Genomic DNA, 13732 nt, shown 5'->3' with positions numbered 1-13732 from the left:
CGACGACAACAACAACAACGTTTCTCACTTCCTCATCACTCGCACTCATACATCACGCATGTCAATGCTGTACTGACACACACGCCCTACGACATGATGAGAAGGAAGTCACAGCAAGTGGAATGGCAGAAGAGACTGTAAGTACTCATCCCTCCCCACGAGGACGTGAAGTCAAACTGATAATCTTCTGTATCAGCATATCAGATTTCTACGTTCAGTCACACACGTCAACTACACGCGCCAAACGGGGATGTCTGTCTCACTTGTAAGGCATGGCAGTGAGAACATGTTGGGGTCTGTGGGGTGAGCTTCACTTTTCCTCCACACGCAAACGCGTACACGGCATGTCCTCAATGAGCTATCTACCAAGCCATCCTCTCCAGCTTGCCCTCATTGACCTCTCACTGGCTTACTCGGCCGGCTAACCTACAACGACAACACTGACGATAACGCCGATACTGCCTTTCACCTCGCCCCTCCACTTCACGCCCTTTCACCACAATCGCAATGTGGATCCATGCGCTTCTATGGGGCGACGCGTCGGTTTGGCGCGTCGCGTCGCGTTGTAACGCGTTGGGGAACGCGTGAGAAGCTTCAGTTATAAACTTCACTTCACTCCGCTTTGCCTCGCTCTACGCAGTTTCTCGCTACTACAATTTGCGAGGCTTGTGTTGTTCGCTTTCTTACGCGGTGGACATCGTGTTGTACGTTGTTGTACGAAGGCGAAATCACAGTCGAAGGCGAACACAAGATGGCCGGTCAGAATTGGCACCAGGCGGCGGCGGGTGTTATGGTGTATCGACCGCGTGTAGATGTTGAGTATCAAGTCAGTGTCAAGAAAGAGAGCGATATACAAGGTTGGTTGTTCCGTCTTGTGTTTAGGAGAAGTGCTAATGCTCTGACAGATCATCTGAACGAGACGTATGCTGGAGAAGACGAAGAAGTCAAACCTCCTACAAGTCTTCCGTCGCTGAATAGGGGATGCTCCGCCCAGCTCGATGTTATGAACAGAGTTCGGTGTTCCAGAGACGATTCGCCGGATACGCTCGCCGCAGACTCTGGAGATGAAGATGGAGTTTTGACGCCTACATCATCGCACGAGTCGATGTCGCCCGTGGTTACGAACGACACTTTTCTTGACGAGCTCATGGTGTACGCTGGATCCTCAAATCATGAACATGTGTCGAACAGCCCCACGGTTCTGACGCCGTCTACGCAAAGCACTGAGTTCGAGGATGAATACGAGTACGAATCGGACAGAACGGACTTTCTGGAGACTACGAAGTCGCCTTGCCCAAGTCACGTCAAGCGGAGTTCCCGAGGACAGAGTGGGACGAAAAGCACGCGTTTCAAGAGCAAAAAGATGCCCAAGCAGCACTTGCCCGTAGCACGACGTCTAGATTTCTCGGCAGCAATCAACAGCAGCAAAGTGTCAAAGCGACCATCTCCGTCTCGTTATAAATCCGATCCAACTTCGTTTCGCAACGCTCTGCGAAATATCGAACATGGTCCTCGACACATGTGGACTGACATCGAACGACTTCTGCTTTGCATCATACACAGATGGTACGAGACCTCAGATAACACTGCCATTGCTGCTGTATTCAACCAAGTGACTGGACTCGATTTCAAGCCTCGAAAAATCACCGCTCAATTCACTAGCATGCTTGGGAACGGCAGTAAAGGCAGTATTCATTGGGCTCAAGTCTTCGACGAAGTCGCCTTTGACGATGCAAAGGGCGTATATGCTGAAATCCGCAATTTGATAGAAGTAACGGCGGTAAATCTCCATGTCCAACTGATCCCGCGGGACGAGGAGTTCGACTTCCAATCTGGCTCCGCAGCAAAGGCCAAATCACCGGGCACACGAACGAAACATAGGCGACGCGTCAAACTCGTGCAGGAAGAGAAGAAGGCTCTGATAAGACAGATGGCATTGATGGAAGCTTCTGCAATGCATGTGCAACCCTCGAACAGCGGACCAGGGGTTATCGAGGACCACTTCGATGAATACTTCACAGATGTGGAAGACAATCCCGTCACAGATCTACCATGTATGCCCTACTCAGGGACTTCCAACAACCCAGCAGCGTACTCAGGAAGAACATCATCGAGCTCACCTTGTTTGGCATTTCGTGTCTGGGATGCAAAAAGCTACACGCAGTTCACGGAAGACGGCGACTTCATTTCTAACGCAGCCTTTTCGGTCAAAAACAAATCTTTCCTAACACCCTTCGCTCCAGAAGGCCAAGGGTTAAGCACTTTCTTGTTCTTCGCGAAGTCGCATCTGTCGCTAAAAGGCAATACGTCCGCTTTTGTATCTGTTTCTACAGTATGGTGTTTAAAAACCCGTGTTCTCTAGACGTTCAACTAACCATCCTCCAGTCTCTTCTACAAGCAATGGTATATGCATCCTCGATGGAAAACCCAAACATCGCTATAATTGATCTCAACCACCCTTCTCTGAATCAACCAAATAAGAAGCATTATGCCGCAGATGTTGTTAGGTGGCTAAAGGTGAACGACGAATATAAGTTCACCTATAAAGGTAGGATTCTCCTGTTCACCTTTACCTATTAAAAGACTACCTGCTTACCACACCCATAGCAACAGCTGAGTACCTGATTTGGGGAGGGATACCGAGGAGTGCAATTTTGCATCACACCAAGCTACAGACACTTGAGAACTTGGCGGAAATCGATAGCGTCTGTGGGAACATGCTCAGCCTGGGCCTCTTCCAGACAAAGCGCACAGCGAATGGCGTCGCTTCAATACTTCGAGACAACAATACAGTATTGGATGGAAGCACAGCCAAATCCATGGGCAAAATAGCGAAATGCCTTGGGCTCGATGGCGAGAGCGTTACGCTACAGCACATCCAGGAGTTCGTCGCCAGGCTCGTTGACGGATGGTACATCACCAGCGACCATACCAACGATGCTTATACTGGGAACGCCATAGCCTTTTCGTTTGCTTTGGCTCTGGGGTCAGGAATTCACGCCCACCAACGAGTTATGGAGGCGTTTCAAGAGGGGATTGAGTCGGGATTCAACAGCATCGTACGGTATGCGAGGTCTCGTCGTTCGAAGCCGCGTCGCAACCGCACTGTTTGAGTATCGTGTGAAAAGAGAGGGAGAGATTATGCGATGGTCATGTCTGGTGTGTTGTCATGCGCGGATTACGATGTAAGATGGGGGCTTGTATGATGAACGGATGAGTAGATTTGTCAGGATATGTGCGTAGGAAGAAGCACACGTCACACGTGGTGACAAATACAATGGTATTAGTTCATACATAGTGGTGAGCGTAATTACACATCGAAAGTGCAGATAGGCAAACCCCGTCTCAGCAGAAATTTCATCAATGCCTTCCTCCTGCATCACATACCCTTTGTTTTAGAACCTGAGTGAACCAAAAATACCTCACCAAACCACCTTCCCGGCTCCAAGACGATGTGCAGATAACACTAACTCTCACTCAATCGAAATACCAGGAACCAGGGTACAGCAAAATCATACAACAGCTTAACAACCACAACAAAGTTCAGTATAGAGTTCTTATGCCTAAATTTCCAACTGTATGCGCCTTACATACACATTAGCAACTTCTAATTATGTAGTTTGGCAGCTCGTAGGAGCCACAAAGAAAGTAGCTTACTTGTTCGCTTTTACAGTCGACCGAGACACTGAGTATTCGAACTTTATCGGATCAATATGAAGACGTAACTTTCACAGCTTGGAGACGTGTGCGCTTCTTTCCTTCTCTGTCTCTGTTTCTGTGGCTATGGCTATGGCTATTCGCAAGTCTTTGAATTATGTTTAAATTATACTGCAGGCTACGACGATGTAGTACGATGGAAACCGCTCTTCATCGCCGAACCATGTCGTCTTCGGACTTTGCTTGTCGGGGACGTGTACTGAAAGGGAAGAATGGGTGGTGAATGTAGGAGGATGACGGCAGATTGAACAAGTACATACTGTATAGGCAAAATTATCTACAAAGAGTAATAAATAGGACGTTTTGCGGTGGAGACGTGCAGAACACATCGACAACCTTTTCTTCATGGTAGATGTGACCCAACACCCGTATTAACCTGTATTTACTCCCCCCTCTCCAGCACCGCAAACTACCAACCCACAATGTCCACAGGCACCGATACACCGACCGCTCAATCCCTCCCGCGCTCCTCCTCCCCATCATCATGTTCATCCTCATCCTCAGCATGCCTTGCGACGGATCCTCTCCATGGATCCTCACAGGGGAGGTCTAGTCCAAGTCTTCGCGCGTGGCGAACTCATTCCGCGCCCTCACTCGGTCGCCAAGTCAGCGATACAGCTATTCCCATGACTGCCAATTCTGCACAGACCGACGACGTGATTCCCGACGAAGACGCCACATCATGGCTACCCCGGCGATGTTTCTGTGCGCACACGTCGTGCAGCGGTACCGCACTCAGACAGTTGGGAGGGAAAGAGGATTTGGACGCTTGGGATCGGGGGAGGATCTCAGACGAATAATCAAAGCTTGAGATATGGAAGGCATAAACAAAACACAGCATGACAGAACTGGTGAATATCAATGTAGTAAGTAGTATTCCAAATCCATGCCGCTAGTATAGTATAGTGCAGTGTAGGTAAGGTGGGTATATGACAAATTCATGAGTGGAAAAGCAGAACCCCTCCCCCCTCCCAAAAGAAAACGCCATACTGCAAATTACCCATACAAAAAACGCAGGACATATTCGAAACAAGGTTAAAAAACATAGACTGCTGCATTGAAACCAGAGATTGCACTCTCTCGGTCACCAGGCAGGTAGAGCGAAGAAAGTTCTAGAAGCCGGGATAGGCCCGAATGAACGTGCGTATCCTCTTCCCCATTCCAGCTTCCTGCTCCTTATCCGTCTTTAAGGGGGGTGCCTTAGATGGCTGCGATGCTTTCGGTGGCATGGCGCTACTCAGGAGCGAGTGGGCGCTGAATCTGTTCTTGGATTTTGGCGCGTCTTTTGGCTTTCGGATTGGTGCTGTGGGGGTGCTAATGCTGCATCTCCTTTTTTGTGTTGCTGTTGTTGGCGTCGAGGTGGGTGGTGGAGATACTACAGGATTGATGGCGATGGATTGCGAGGCACGGGGTGTATCCTCAACGTCCAACGGCGACGCAGCAACAGGCGTGAAATCCAGCGTTGGATCAACAATGGCGAGCATGCGTGGCGAAGGGGGTGCCGAGAACGCAATGCCTATTGTGTAATCATCTGGAACGACGGTAGAAGATGAAATATTGTTGAGGCTAGACGACATGGGCGTCTCGGTTTCGAAGCCAAAGCTGAAGCCGGTGCGTTGCGCGACCGTTGCGGGCTTGGCGGGTTTTTTGGAAGCCTCTGTGCGCGTGTTCGAGATGGGAGTGCTCTCCACGGGCATGAGACCGCCTAGGAGACCACTGTGCTCGGCGGCGCTGGGCTTGTACTCTATGCTTGCTCCGCCTGCGCTGGTCTTGGATGATGTGGCACTTGCGCCGTCGCTCCATGTTTGACTCGCTGTCGAGCTGGTGCTTTCGGACCGGCTGAGGGGCCGATTCCCTTCTTCAGTAGTCGTGTGTTGGTTGGGCAGACCGAACTGGTGTGAGTGTAGAGGCGGTGCTGGTACCTCCGCATGACGGGAGATCCCGGTCGCCAGGGCTCGTTTGTTATGCAGAGCTGGCGGTGTCAAGGGTCTCAGCCACGAGGTTTGAGAAGTAGTATCATTCGGCGAGACAGCGATTGAAGATCGCCGGGAACGGAACGCAGGCTCATGATGAGGGATGGCCGTAGTTGACGGTCTAGACTTTCTGTCACTTGGTCTATTTACGTGACCGTGGACCATGATATCGGGATAGCAGCGTGAATTAGCAGTTAGGCTGTTTCTGCGTGAGTTTCGGCCAGTGAGCGACATAGTCCCAAAGGAGCGAATTCCAGAGTGATGGATAGGGGACACTGGCTTCTGAGGCGCTGACAGATCCACTGATGCACGTCTGCTCGAGGCGCGTGACGTGAAGTAGTCCTCTCTCTGGCAGTCAGGCTCTATCGGGGAATTTACTACCGAGTCAAAATGACAGTCTTCAATCGGTAGTGGGTATATCGGCGAGGCAATGGCAGTAGGAGTTGACACTGCAGATTCGAAATTCCATGAGCTCTTTCCATTTACGAAACAGCACAGTGGATAGTCTGGAGTATCCGGATCGCGGACTTCCTTTGGCGCACGAAGCGCGGAGACTAGGTATTGAAGAACACCATAAATCAGAAGCCATCTGACCTTGCGTGCATCACCCGCCGAAACTTTGTGTTCGCGCTGACTCAATACATGCTCAGCGCACGTTTCTTCGAAACGCATATATCCCCGAACGATTTTGGAATTGGTAACGTCTGTGTTGAACGTATTTGTTGCTGTTGCGAGAGCAGCGCTCATGTTTTGGACTCTGTTTGTTTTGGTGTACTGAGATGTAGCGGTCAGCTGTCTGAAGGTGTTCTGCAACTCCATTCTCCCACCGGATGGCGCGTCCTTCGGTAACAAAGGTAGAGGGTGCGGTTGTGCGATGAATCCATGTCGTTTGTCGAAGTTATCCACATTTTGCAGTACACATATGCCGCCGCTGGCCGGCTTCTGTAACAATATATCGTTCGATGATTCGGAATCGACAAGATAATCGTACAGGTTTTGAAAGTCGTAGAACATGGATCTGTACAAGGCTTTGGGAAACGAAGCTCCTCTTGGTGGTGGCCAATAGCCGAACTTCTTGGTGTAGAAATTGTGCAAAAATCTGCGAAACCGGATCAGTTGGCTTCTAGTTCCCGCGGTGAGTCCGAGGTAGGTTGAAGAGAGGTCATCCTCGAGGAAACTACCAAGTGCAACGGAAACATGGCCAAGATGGACGTCGACTTCGAGATGAGCTCGCGTTACCAGCGCCTTCGTCAATCTAGAATTGAGCTACGGAAGTATCAGTACACAGTTCAACGGTGGGATCGTCGGAGCTTACTTGGTACTCTGGACTACAAATAAGACTGTCATTCATGCCAACGCAGTGAGCAAATGCATCAACCCAAACATCTCTCAGTTTATAGTGTTCGGCGTAGAACAAACTTGCAAGAGCGTAGTCGGTGACTTCGACGAGGTCTCGATAGCCCTGGCACTCCGCGTATTCGAGAAAATCTTGATGGTTGTTGGTTTGCCCGGTTCGGAATAGTCGCATCCTGTCTTGAAGATCTACGAACGCCCGGCCCATGTGAAACCCTACTAACGGCTTACCCAGGATAAAGGCGAAAAAGTTGCGAGTGGTGAGGTGCCACTGGAACGATTCTTGCCGGGAAGCTCGCTCAGGAGATGGAACGAACAGCTCGACTGTATTTGATTGGTACTTCGAGTTGTTGGAGAAATTAGAGCATGCGCTCAGTTGCTGCAAGTAAACCCCGTCGGCCGATACGAGGTGTGCGTCGCAGAGATCGAGCATGGCACCGCACTTCTTCTGTCGGAGGGCTCTGTACGGTACACGAAAAGATGGCCCTCTACGAGATGCTCCTTGCGCATAGAGATGTACGTAACAATCGCCATCTTCGACCCATAATTCGGGATCCTTGAATTTAGTCAGTTTTCGAAAAGTTCATTGCCTGATAATCTGGAAGCGTACTCTTCGCAAGCCATCCCAATTGCCTACAGTACGCGTCAGGCCAGCCCAACGCTGGACGTAGGACATCGTATCTTGGACAACTGAAGAGCCCACTGTGGCTCTTTGACTCGTTTCGGGCGTGTATAATCTTCTCTCTGGAAGACGAGGTGACGTAAGCGCTGGGCTATCTTTTGCCTTCGAGTAGTCTAACGAATAATCATCATCTAGGACACTATTCCGTGCTGAAGTGTTAGGAATGGTGCGTAGAGAAGACGAGCTCGTATCGGGACTACGAAGGCTAGAAATGCTAAGCTTTTTCGTAAACTCGAGCGAAGATGCGCGGTTGGGAATCAAAAGTTGAGGTTCCATTGTGGTGTCCGATGTGCAAAGCGACGACATGGCTACCTATCTAGCTTCCGCTAGGATCTGTGTGAACCAATGATTGGGTTCTCCGCGTGCAAGGATGAGAATGTACTCGTCACATTAGTTACCTAGCTCCCGGAGTGTCAAAAACATGGGAATTTCTGTTGCAGCCGAGCGTGGAACGACGTAGTTTTGTATTTCCACCTGCCCCAGAGCATGACTTCAGCTTCCGTCGACGCAGACACAAAGTAGCTGGCGATCCATGTTAGCGCATTGTTTGTACCATCAGGCTACACCATGTACAGCAAAGTTCAGCGAATCCTCAGCGAGCAAATAGATGGCGCTTTGGTGGCTTGCGCTGGCCCTTTTGGTGGCGCGGGTATGGCTAAGCCTCCAAGAGCTGGATTGTTCAACATTGCGGAGGCGCGTCCAGAGTACAGCTGCTGCGGAGTCGCCAACAAAGAGATGTCCATGAGCCAAGCCGTGTAGTATTGACGCGTCTTGTCGTACGAATCAGCAAGCATGTGTTGTGATGGAAGATGCAGGCTTATCTGCAATGGAGGCTTCATCGAGACATCATCAACAGTGAGGGCTCAGTAGAAACCATCTCGGCAAATGCTGGGGCCGGATCCCCACTAAAGGTGCGCCATCGTTGATCCCGACGTCAACTTAGCTACGCCATGCGATTGGCCTACCACTTACGATCTGGATAGGAGCCCTACGCAGAACGTGGAGAAAGAGGGGTCATGTTGAGCTCTGCAAGATATGCCACACCTCGCCACTCTCCCGGGGAAGCTGAGGGCCGGAAGTAATCTCAGTAAGGCGCTAACATCACATCTACGGGATTTGAGATATGAGTAGTGGACCCGAAAGAAGCTGTTGAACTTGCTTCACTTTTGGGTCATGAAAAAGGTGCGTTATTCTGCGAATTTGATGCCTACCTTGTTGTTTGCGTTCCATTAAATATCATTCCACGCGTGCTAATTCCAGCGTCCAGCTTGTCACTAGCGCAACTCACTAAACCAATCTAGGTTTTCAGTTTGTCGAAATCGGAACTAAACCCAATGCCTCGGCATTGCACCATGCAAGACATCGCCAGAGAAGCTGTCAATTCTACATTGTGCATCAATACAGCATGCAAAGCAAGACTAGGTAAACGCTCTGACGCGCGCTGCGCACAGACCTCGAATCTGGGGTTCACTAGAACACGAGCGTCAGGGTAAAATGGCGCGACACATTACTAATCGACCTAAGTTGTAGGGACACGCGACGTATGCGCGCCGCCACGTAAACAGGACTAGTATCGTGATTCTGGAAACTAAAAAGACATTATGAAAGTCGACAGCTTCGATGTTGGTCCAGCCTAGTATCACACTACGCATTGAGGAGGCACCAAAACACAGCAAGGACGAGGCGAAGAACTCATCGAGCACTCGGGTGGACAAGCTGACCAAAACGAATCTGAAAGAAAGAAGCCAAAGAGCATGAATACAAGAAATAGTATGGGTTAAAGGAGGGTTAGCATGCTAGGAGAAACAAAGATGAGGATGAATACAAGTCGATCGAGAAAAAAGGACATGCTCTGTGAAGGGAAATCGAGAACATGAGGCTGTTGTGAAAATGGCTCAACATACAGCTCGTGTTTCTCCTGTACATCTCGCCGTGCTCAACCCCTGACCAGCTAAATGGCTCACAACTCTTGCTGTCAAAGACAAGCATGATCGTTGGTCTACTGAACAGTGGCGACACGGCTTAAAACTTGTAAGTTTAAATCAAACATGTGTAGCATGCTCGAGAAAGCAAAGGGACGTTACTACTAGTGCAGTCGGGACCGGATGATGTCCTTACCTTCGTGCGCACTCATCCTCGGACCCCAGGTACCTTTACCAGCAACCTCCACCATGTTTCATCCATTCTGGGCGTCTCGCGTAACCACAGTTTGTGGTTAAAGACAGACAGCTAGCTAGAACATCGACTTCCACTAGCTTAACAAGACTTGAACAATACCCAAATGATTACGCCAACAGCACTTTCGACCGTTGGTGACAGGGCTGAGCGCTGGCTTTCATGGACGAACGTTCATGCGAAAACATCTTCTGTTGAATGAGATGTTCCAGCACGTCTGACCGTGTGTAGTCACCGAGTACTACCGAGCTTCATAGTAACTCTGATCGAGAACAACGCGATAGACGAATGCGAATACGCGTGTTGTAATACGCGTATTCCATACGCGTATCCCCAGACATACAAGCCTTGGCCAGTGATTGACGATAATAGGTCAGCAGGAAACAATTCTCTTCTTATTGGCTATCAGGGACCTTGAAACGTGAAACCCACGCTATGGATCTCCGTCATGATCCCTGTGGGGTAGATGCACACAGACTGAATGCCTTACCTCCAGTGCTTCAGAGCGAATAACAAGCCTAGCATTTGTCGAGTACCACTTTATCTGACTTTCTAGAAGCTCTTGTAATCTAATTAGGTTGTTGATCAGGGTATCATGCGCTTCTTTGCAAGCAGGGAGACACTGTCATTCGCCGGGATTGATCGGCATGGCTGTACAGTGTACTTGCTAACAACGAAAGATGGTATATAAAGACCATTTTTCCAGTACAGTTTACAGCATTCACCTTCAAACAAGACACTTATACACCACAATACATCATGAAGCTTTCTATTCTCGTCGCCGCAACTTCTGTTGCTCTCGTATCTGCCCTTCCTCAGTCTGGCGCGGAGGATCCACACAAATGGATAGCTGGCGGGAAGAACGATTGTAAGTTCTTATACAATCAATAAATCAGTCTCCTATAACTAATGCCATTACAGTCCGTGGCCCTTGTCCGATGATGAACACTCTGGCAAATGTAAAACTACACCCTCCTCGCCCTTTAGCTCCTTGAATATGAGGCTTACGAGTTATAGCACGGCTTTCTTCCTCGTGATGGCCGCAACATCACTAGAGACAACGCCATCGCCGCCCTAGGAAATGGCCTCAACTTTGACAGTAACCTCGCAGGTATTATGTGGGAGCAGGCCATCTTTATAAACCCGGAGCCGAATGCCACATTCTTCACCCTAGATCAACTCAACGTTCACAATATCCTTGAGCATGATGGAAGTCTCAGTCGCCTCGACGCCTTCTTTGGAAACAACCATGTCTTCAACCAGAAGGTTTTCGACACTTCGCGAAAGTGGTGGACGGATCGCACGATAACTGCGAAGCAGCTTGCACACAGCAAGATCTACCGTCAGCTCGAGTCACGATCATCCAACCCTAACTACACCTTTACTGCTTCTGTTGAAGAGTTTAGCCTGGGAGAGGTTGCTGCACCCATCATTGTCTTCGGCAACATGACAGCGGGCACCGTTAGGCGAGACCTTGTCAAATTCTTTTTCGGTAAGTTTCCTGAGTGCGTTGAAAATCAACAAGAACTAACGTGACCGCAGAGAACGAGCGCCTGCCGACGCACTTGGGCTGGACAAAGAAAGCTGTTCCAGTGACTCTCCAGAACATTTTGGATACTGCCTCAATAGTTCGAAATGCGACAAGCCTCATCACAGGCGGCAGTGCTCCTGCTCCACACAAGCGAGCCATCGACCTGCACGGCGGAGTCAGTCTCTAGTCGGCTTGAAGGAGAATTGATAGAGGGGCTGTGCAGTGTATATAGGAGTTTTTAGATTGGTTTATATTGTATTTGGAGGACGCATGGAAGGGTTACCGGGCTATCGCATATTCGTTTCTATCAACCTTTTTAGATTATCACAGTACAGCCCAAATTGGAATGTATGTCTTTGGTACCAGCTATGTGTCAACCTTCGGGATATCTTCTTGAAGTATTCTCGGTGGCCCGAAACGTTCATAACCAACAATATGAGTCTATACAATGACCTTGAACTTTTGACTCTGTTTAGTACGACTTGAGGCATCGTACTTTCCTCACCGCACCTCAAACAGGCAAGAGCGCGTTAGCCCACAGCCAATCATATGCCTGGAAGCAGATTCTTGTCTTCACCGTATTCGAATCCGTCTTCACCACATACCCTTAGCCGCACAATAGGAACGCGGGGCTCCGTGAGCTCCTTCACCTCCACATTTCAATCGCTGCCGCCGCCCTTGTGTTTATCCTTCAGCTCAACATTACCAAATCACACACAGAATCAACAAAGAAAAAGAGTGGTTTCGCACGTTTGGATCTCTAGACATGAACATCAGCGTACCCACCGATCACAGTTATTCAGCAAGTGGCGACTATAAGATGACTTCCGAGAGCCCTCAAAGCTCAGATGCGCGGACGGTAAACGACAGAGCTCATACTATGGCAGGTCCAGTGCCGTCAAGGTCACCTAAGAAGAAGTGTGAAGCACTTCCAAAACCACTACACACGCCGTTGGCTACCAAAGAAAAGCAGAAACAGACCACAGGGTTGAATAGAGCTAAGCTTTCTAAGGAGGTATGAGGCCGCTACCCGCGAGTGTGAGATCTGGTCTACATGCTGACAGCTCCTCTAGGCGCAAGATCTTTGTGCTATCCTAGACGAAACTCTTGGTCGCATGATGGAAGTGCATGAGCGCATGACAAACTTCCAAGCCTACATTCACTCGCAGAAACAGCAGAACAAACCATTGTACCAATGGACCAAGTATGATGGCTATCGCATCCTTGGTCATGCCGTGTCCACGCTAGATGAAGCCGCATCCAAGCTCGAGTCCATTACCGAAGAGCACTCTCGCCTACCGTTTAAGCACTCCGCCGTATATCTCGACCGAGCTGCCCAGTTCTCCACATCTGTCAGCAATGCAGCTGTGTATGCTCTGGGTGCGATAAGCCAGAGATCCGCTACCTGCATGTTCGAAATCGAACAATCGTCCTTGAGCAATGAAGCCAAAGACCATGGGAAGACGTTGATCTTCAGCGAGGTACAAGAGCTTATCAAACACTCTACCAGAGCGACGGATCGCATGTACGCCGCCATGGACTTGTTCCAAGCGATTCTATGCGTCGATCCCTTTGCTGAGCAGCAGGGCACCTACAAAATCAAGAAAAGTTCCTCAGACAGTGAGGCTACACCACACGCGTCAAGCGCGAAGAACTGGACATGTACAATGGCGCGCGTTCTTCTCAGTGCTGCTACAAGCGCTGTTATCGGCCTTGCTGTTGCGTACTCGTGTGGTCCTGCAGGCTTTGATCTTGCGCTTGGGTGGAACGATGGAAACGGAATGTGTGGCCAGATAATAGATATTATTGAGCGTTCCCAGGCAATGGCGAACATCACAGGCGAGTTTTACTGGAGCAAGCTACACGACATCGACCAGCGTTATCAGGACCTCGAGACAGTCAGTGAGGCGCATGGATTGCGAATCGACAACCTCGTAGCCGCCCTAGGACCCCCTAACATGGAAGGCACCTACTTTCCTTCTGCCCCTCCGCCCAATCATCATTTGCCCAACGATATCAAATCCTTCATTCGAAAGGCTTCTGACCATTCAGATCGCCAGGCAAAGAAGCTGCATGATGAGATGGAGCAGATGCGCAAGAACTTTCTGCGGATGGACATCCGTCTCACTAAGCGTCTCGACCAGATTTCGCGCAACGCGTAAAAGTTGTCGTGGCGGAAACAGAAGAACCCGGATGAGATCTCGGGACTCAAGATTCAAAGACTGAAGATCTCTCAGCGTACACGGGTATTCAATGGATGACGTATACCCGCGATGATATATGTTTGCTTCCCATATTCGA

The 13732-nt window shown here is 49.7% G+C and overlaps 4 protein-coding genes across 4 annotated transcripts; 3 read left to right on the top strand and 1 right to left on the bottom strand.

Annotated features, from left to right (window-relative positions):
* Positions 1–751: 751 nt before the first annotated feature.
* On the top strand, positions 752–3113 carry P153DRAFT_383270 (uncharacterized protein; the record flags this gene model as incomplete). Its single annotated transcript, XM_033670215.1, has 4 exons — positions 752–857; positions 906–2332; positions 2386–2548; positions 2608–3113. The coding sequence occupies 4 exons, from the start codon at positions 752–754 to the stop codon at positions 3111–3113; spliced, it is 2202 nt and encodes a 733-aa protein (XP_033526773.1).
* Positions 3114–4139: 1026 nt separating this feature from the next.
* P153DRAFT_383269 (uncharacterized protein) lies at positions 4140–4517 on the top strand (the record flags this gene model as incomplete). The annotated part of the gene is made up of 1 exon (XM_033670214.1): positions 4140–4517. The coding sequence occupies one exon, from the start codon at positions 4140–4142 to the stop codon at positions 4515–4517; it is 378 nt and encodes a 125-aa protein (XP_033526772.1).
* P153DRAFT_335260 (uncharacterized protein) lies at positions 4497–8108 on the bottom strand. The gene is made up of 3 exons (XM_033665648.1): positions 7654–8108; positions 7006–7599; positions 4497–6956 (listed from the first exon to the last, which is right to left on the bottom strand). Exons 1-3 carry the CDS (start codon positions 8029–8031, stop codon positions 4830–4832), a joined length of 3099 nt encoding a protein of 1032 aa, XP_033526771.1. The 5' UTR covers positions 8032–8108; the 3' UTR covers positions 4497–4829.
* A 2551-nt stretch (positions 8109–10659) lies between these two features.
* Positions 10660–13593, top strand: P153DRAFT_354996 (uncharacterized protein; the record flags this gene model as incomplete). Its single annotated transcript, XM_033666540.1, has 7 exons — positions 10660–10768; positions 10822–10859; positions 10918–11392; positions 11530–11606; positions 11752–11779; positions 12127–12446; positions 12505–13593. The coding sequence occupies 7 exons, from the start codon at positions 10660–10662 to the stop codon at positions 13591–13593; spliced, it is 2136 nt and encodes a 711-aa protein (XP_033526770.1).
* Positions 13594–13732: the final 139 nt, after the last annotated feature.

The sequence above is a fragment of the Dothidotthia symphoricarpi genome (genome assembly GCF_010015815.1).
Source record: "Dothidotthia symphoricarpi CBS 119687 unplaced genomic scaffold P153scaffold_5, whole genome shotgun sequence".
NCBI lineage: Eukaryota > Fungi > Ascomycota > Dothideomycetes > Pleosporales > Dothidotthiaceae > Dothidotthia > Dothidotthia symphoricarpi.
Note: the sequence above shows the minus strand (reverse complement) of the source record. Positions and strands in the feature narration are given on the sequence as shown.

Bases quoted from the DNA above. Each gene is read 5' to 3' on its own strand.
- P153DRAFT_335260 (XM_033665648.1), bottom strand. From the start codon at position 8,031: ATGTCGTCGCTTTGCACATCGGACACCACAATGGAACCTCAACTTTTG. The intron at 7,600-7,653 runs GTACGCTTCCAG...ACTAAATTCAAG, and splicing joins ATTGGGATGGCTTGCGAAGA to GATCCCGAATTATGGGTCGA. The intron at 6,957-7,005 runs GTAAGCTCCGAC...ATACTTCCGTAG, and splicing joins TTTGTAGTCCAGAGTACCAA to CTCAATTCTAGATTGACGAA.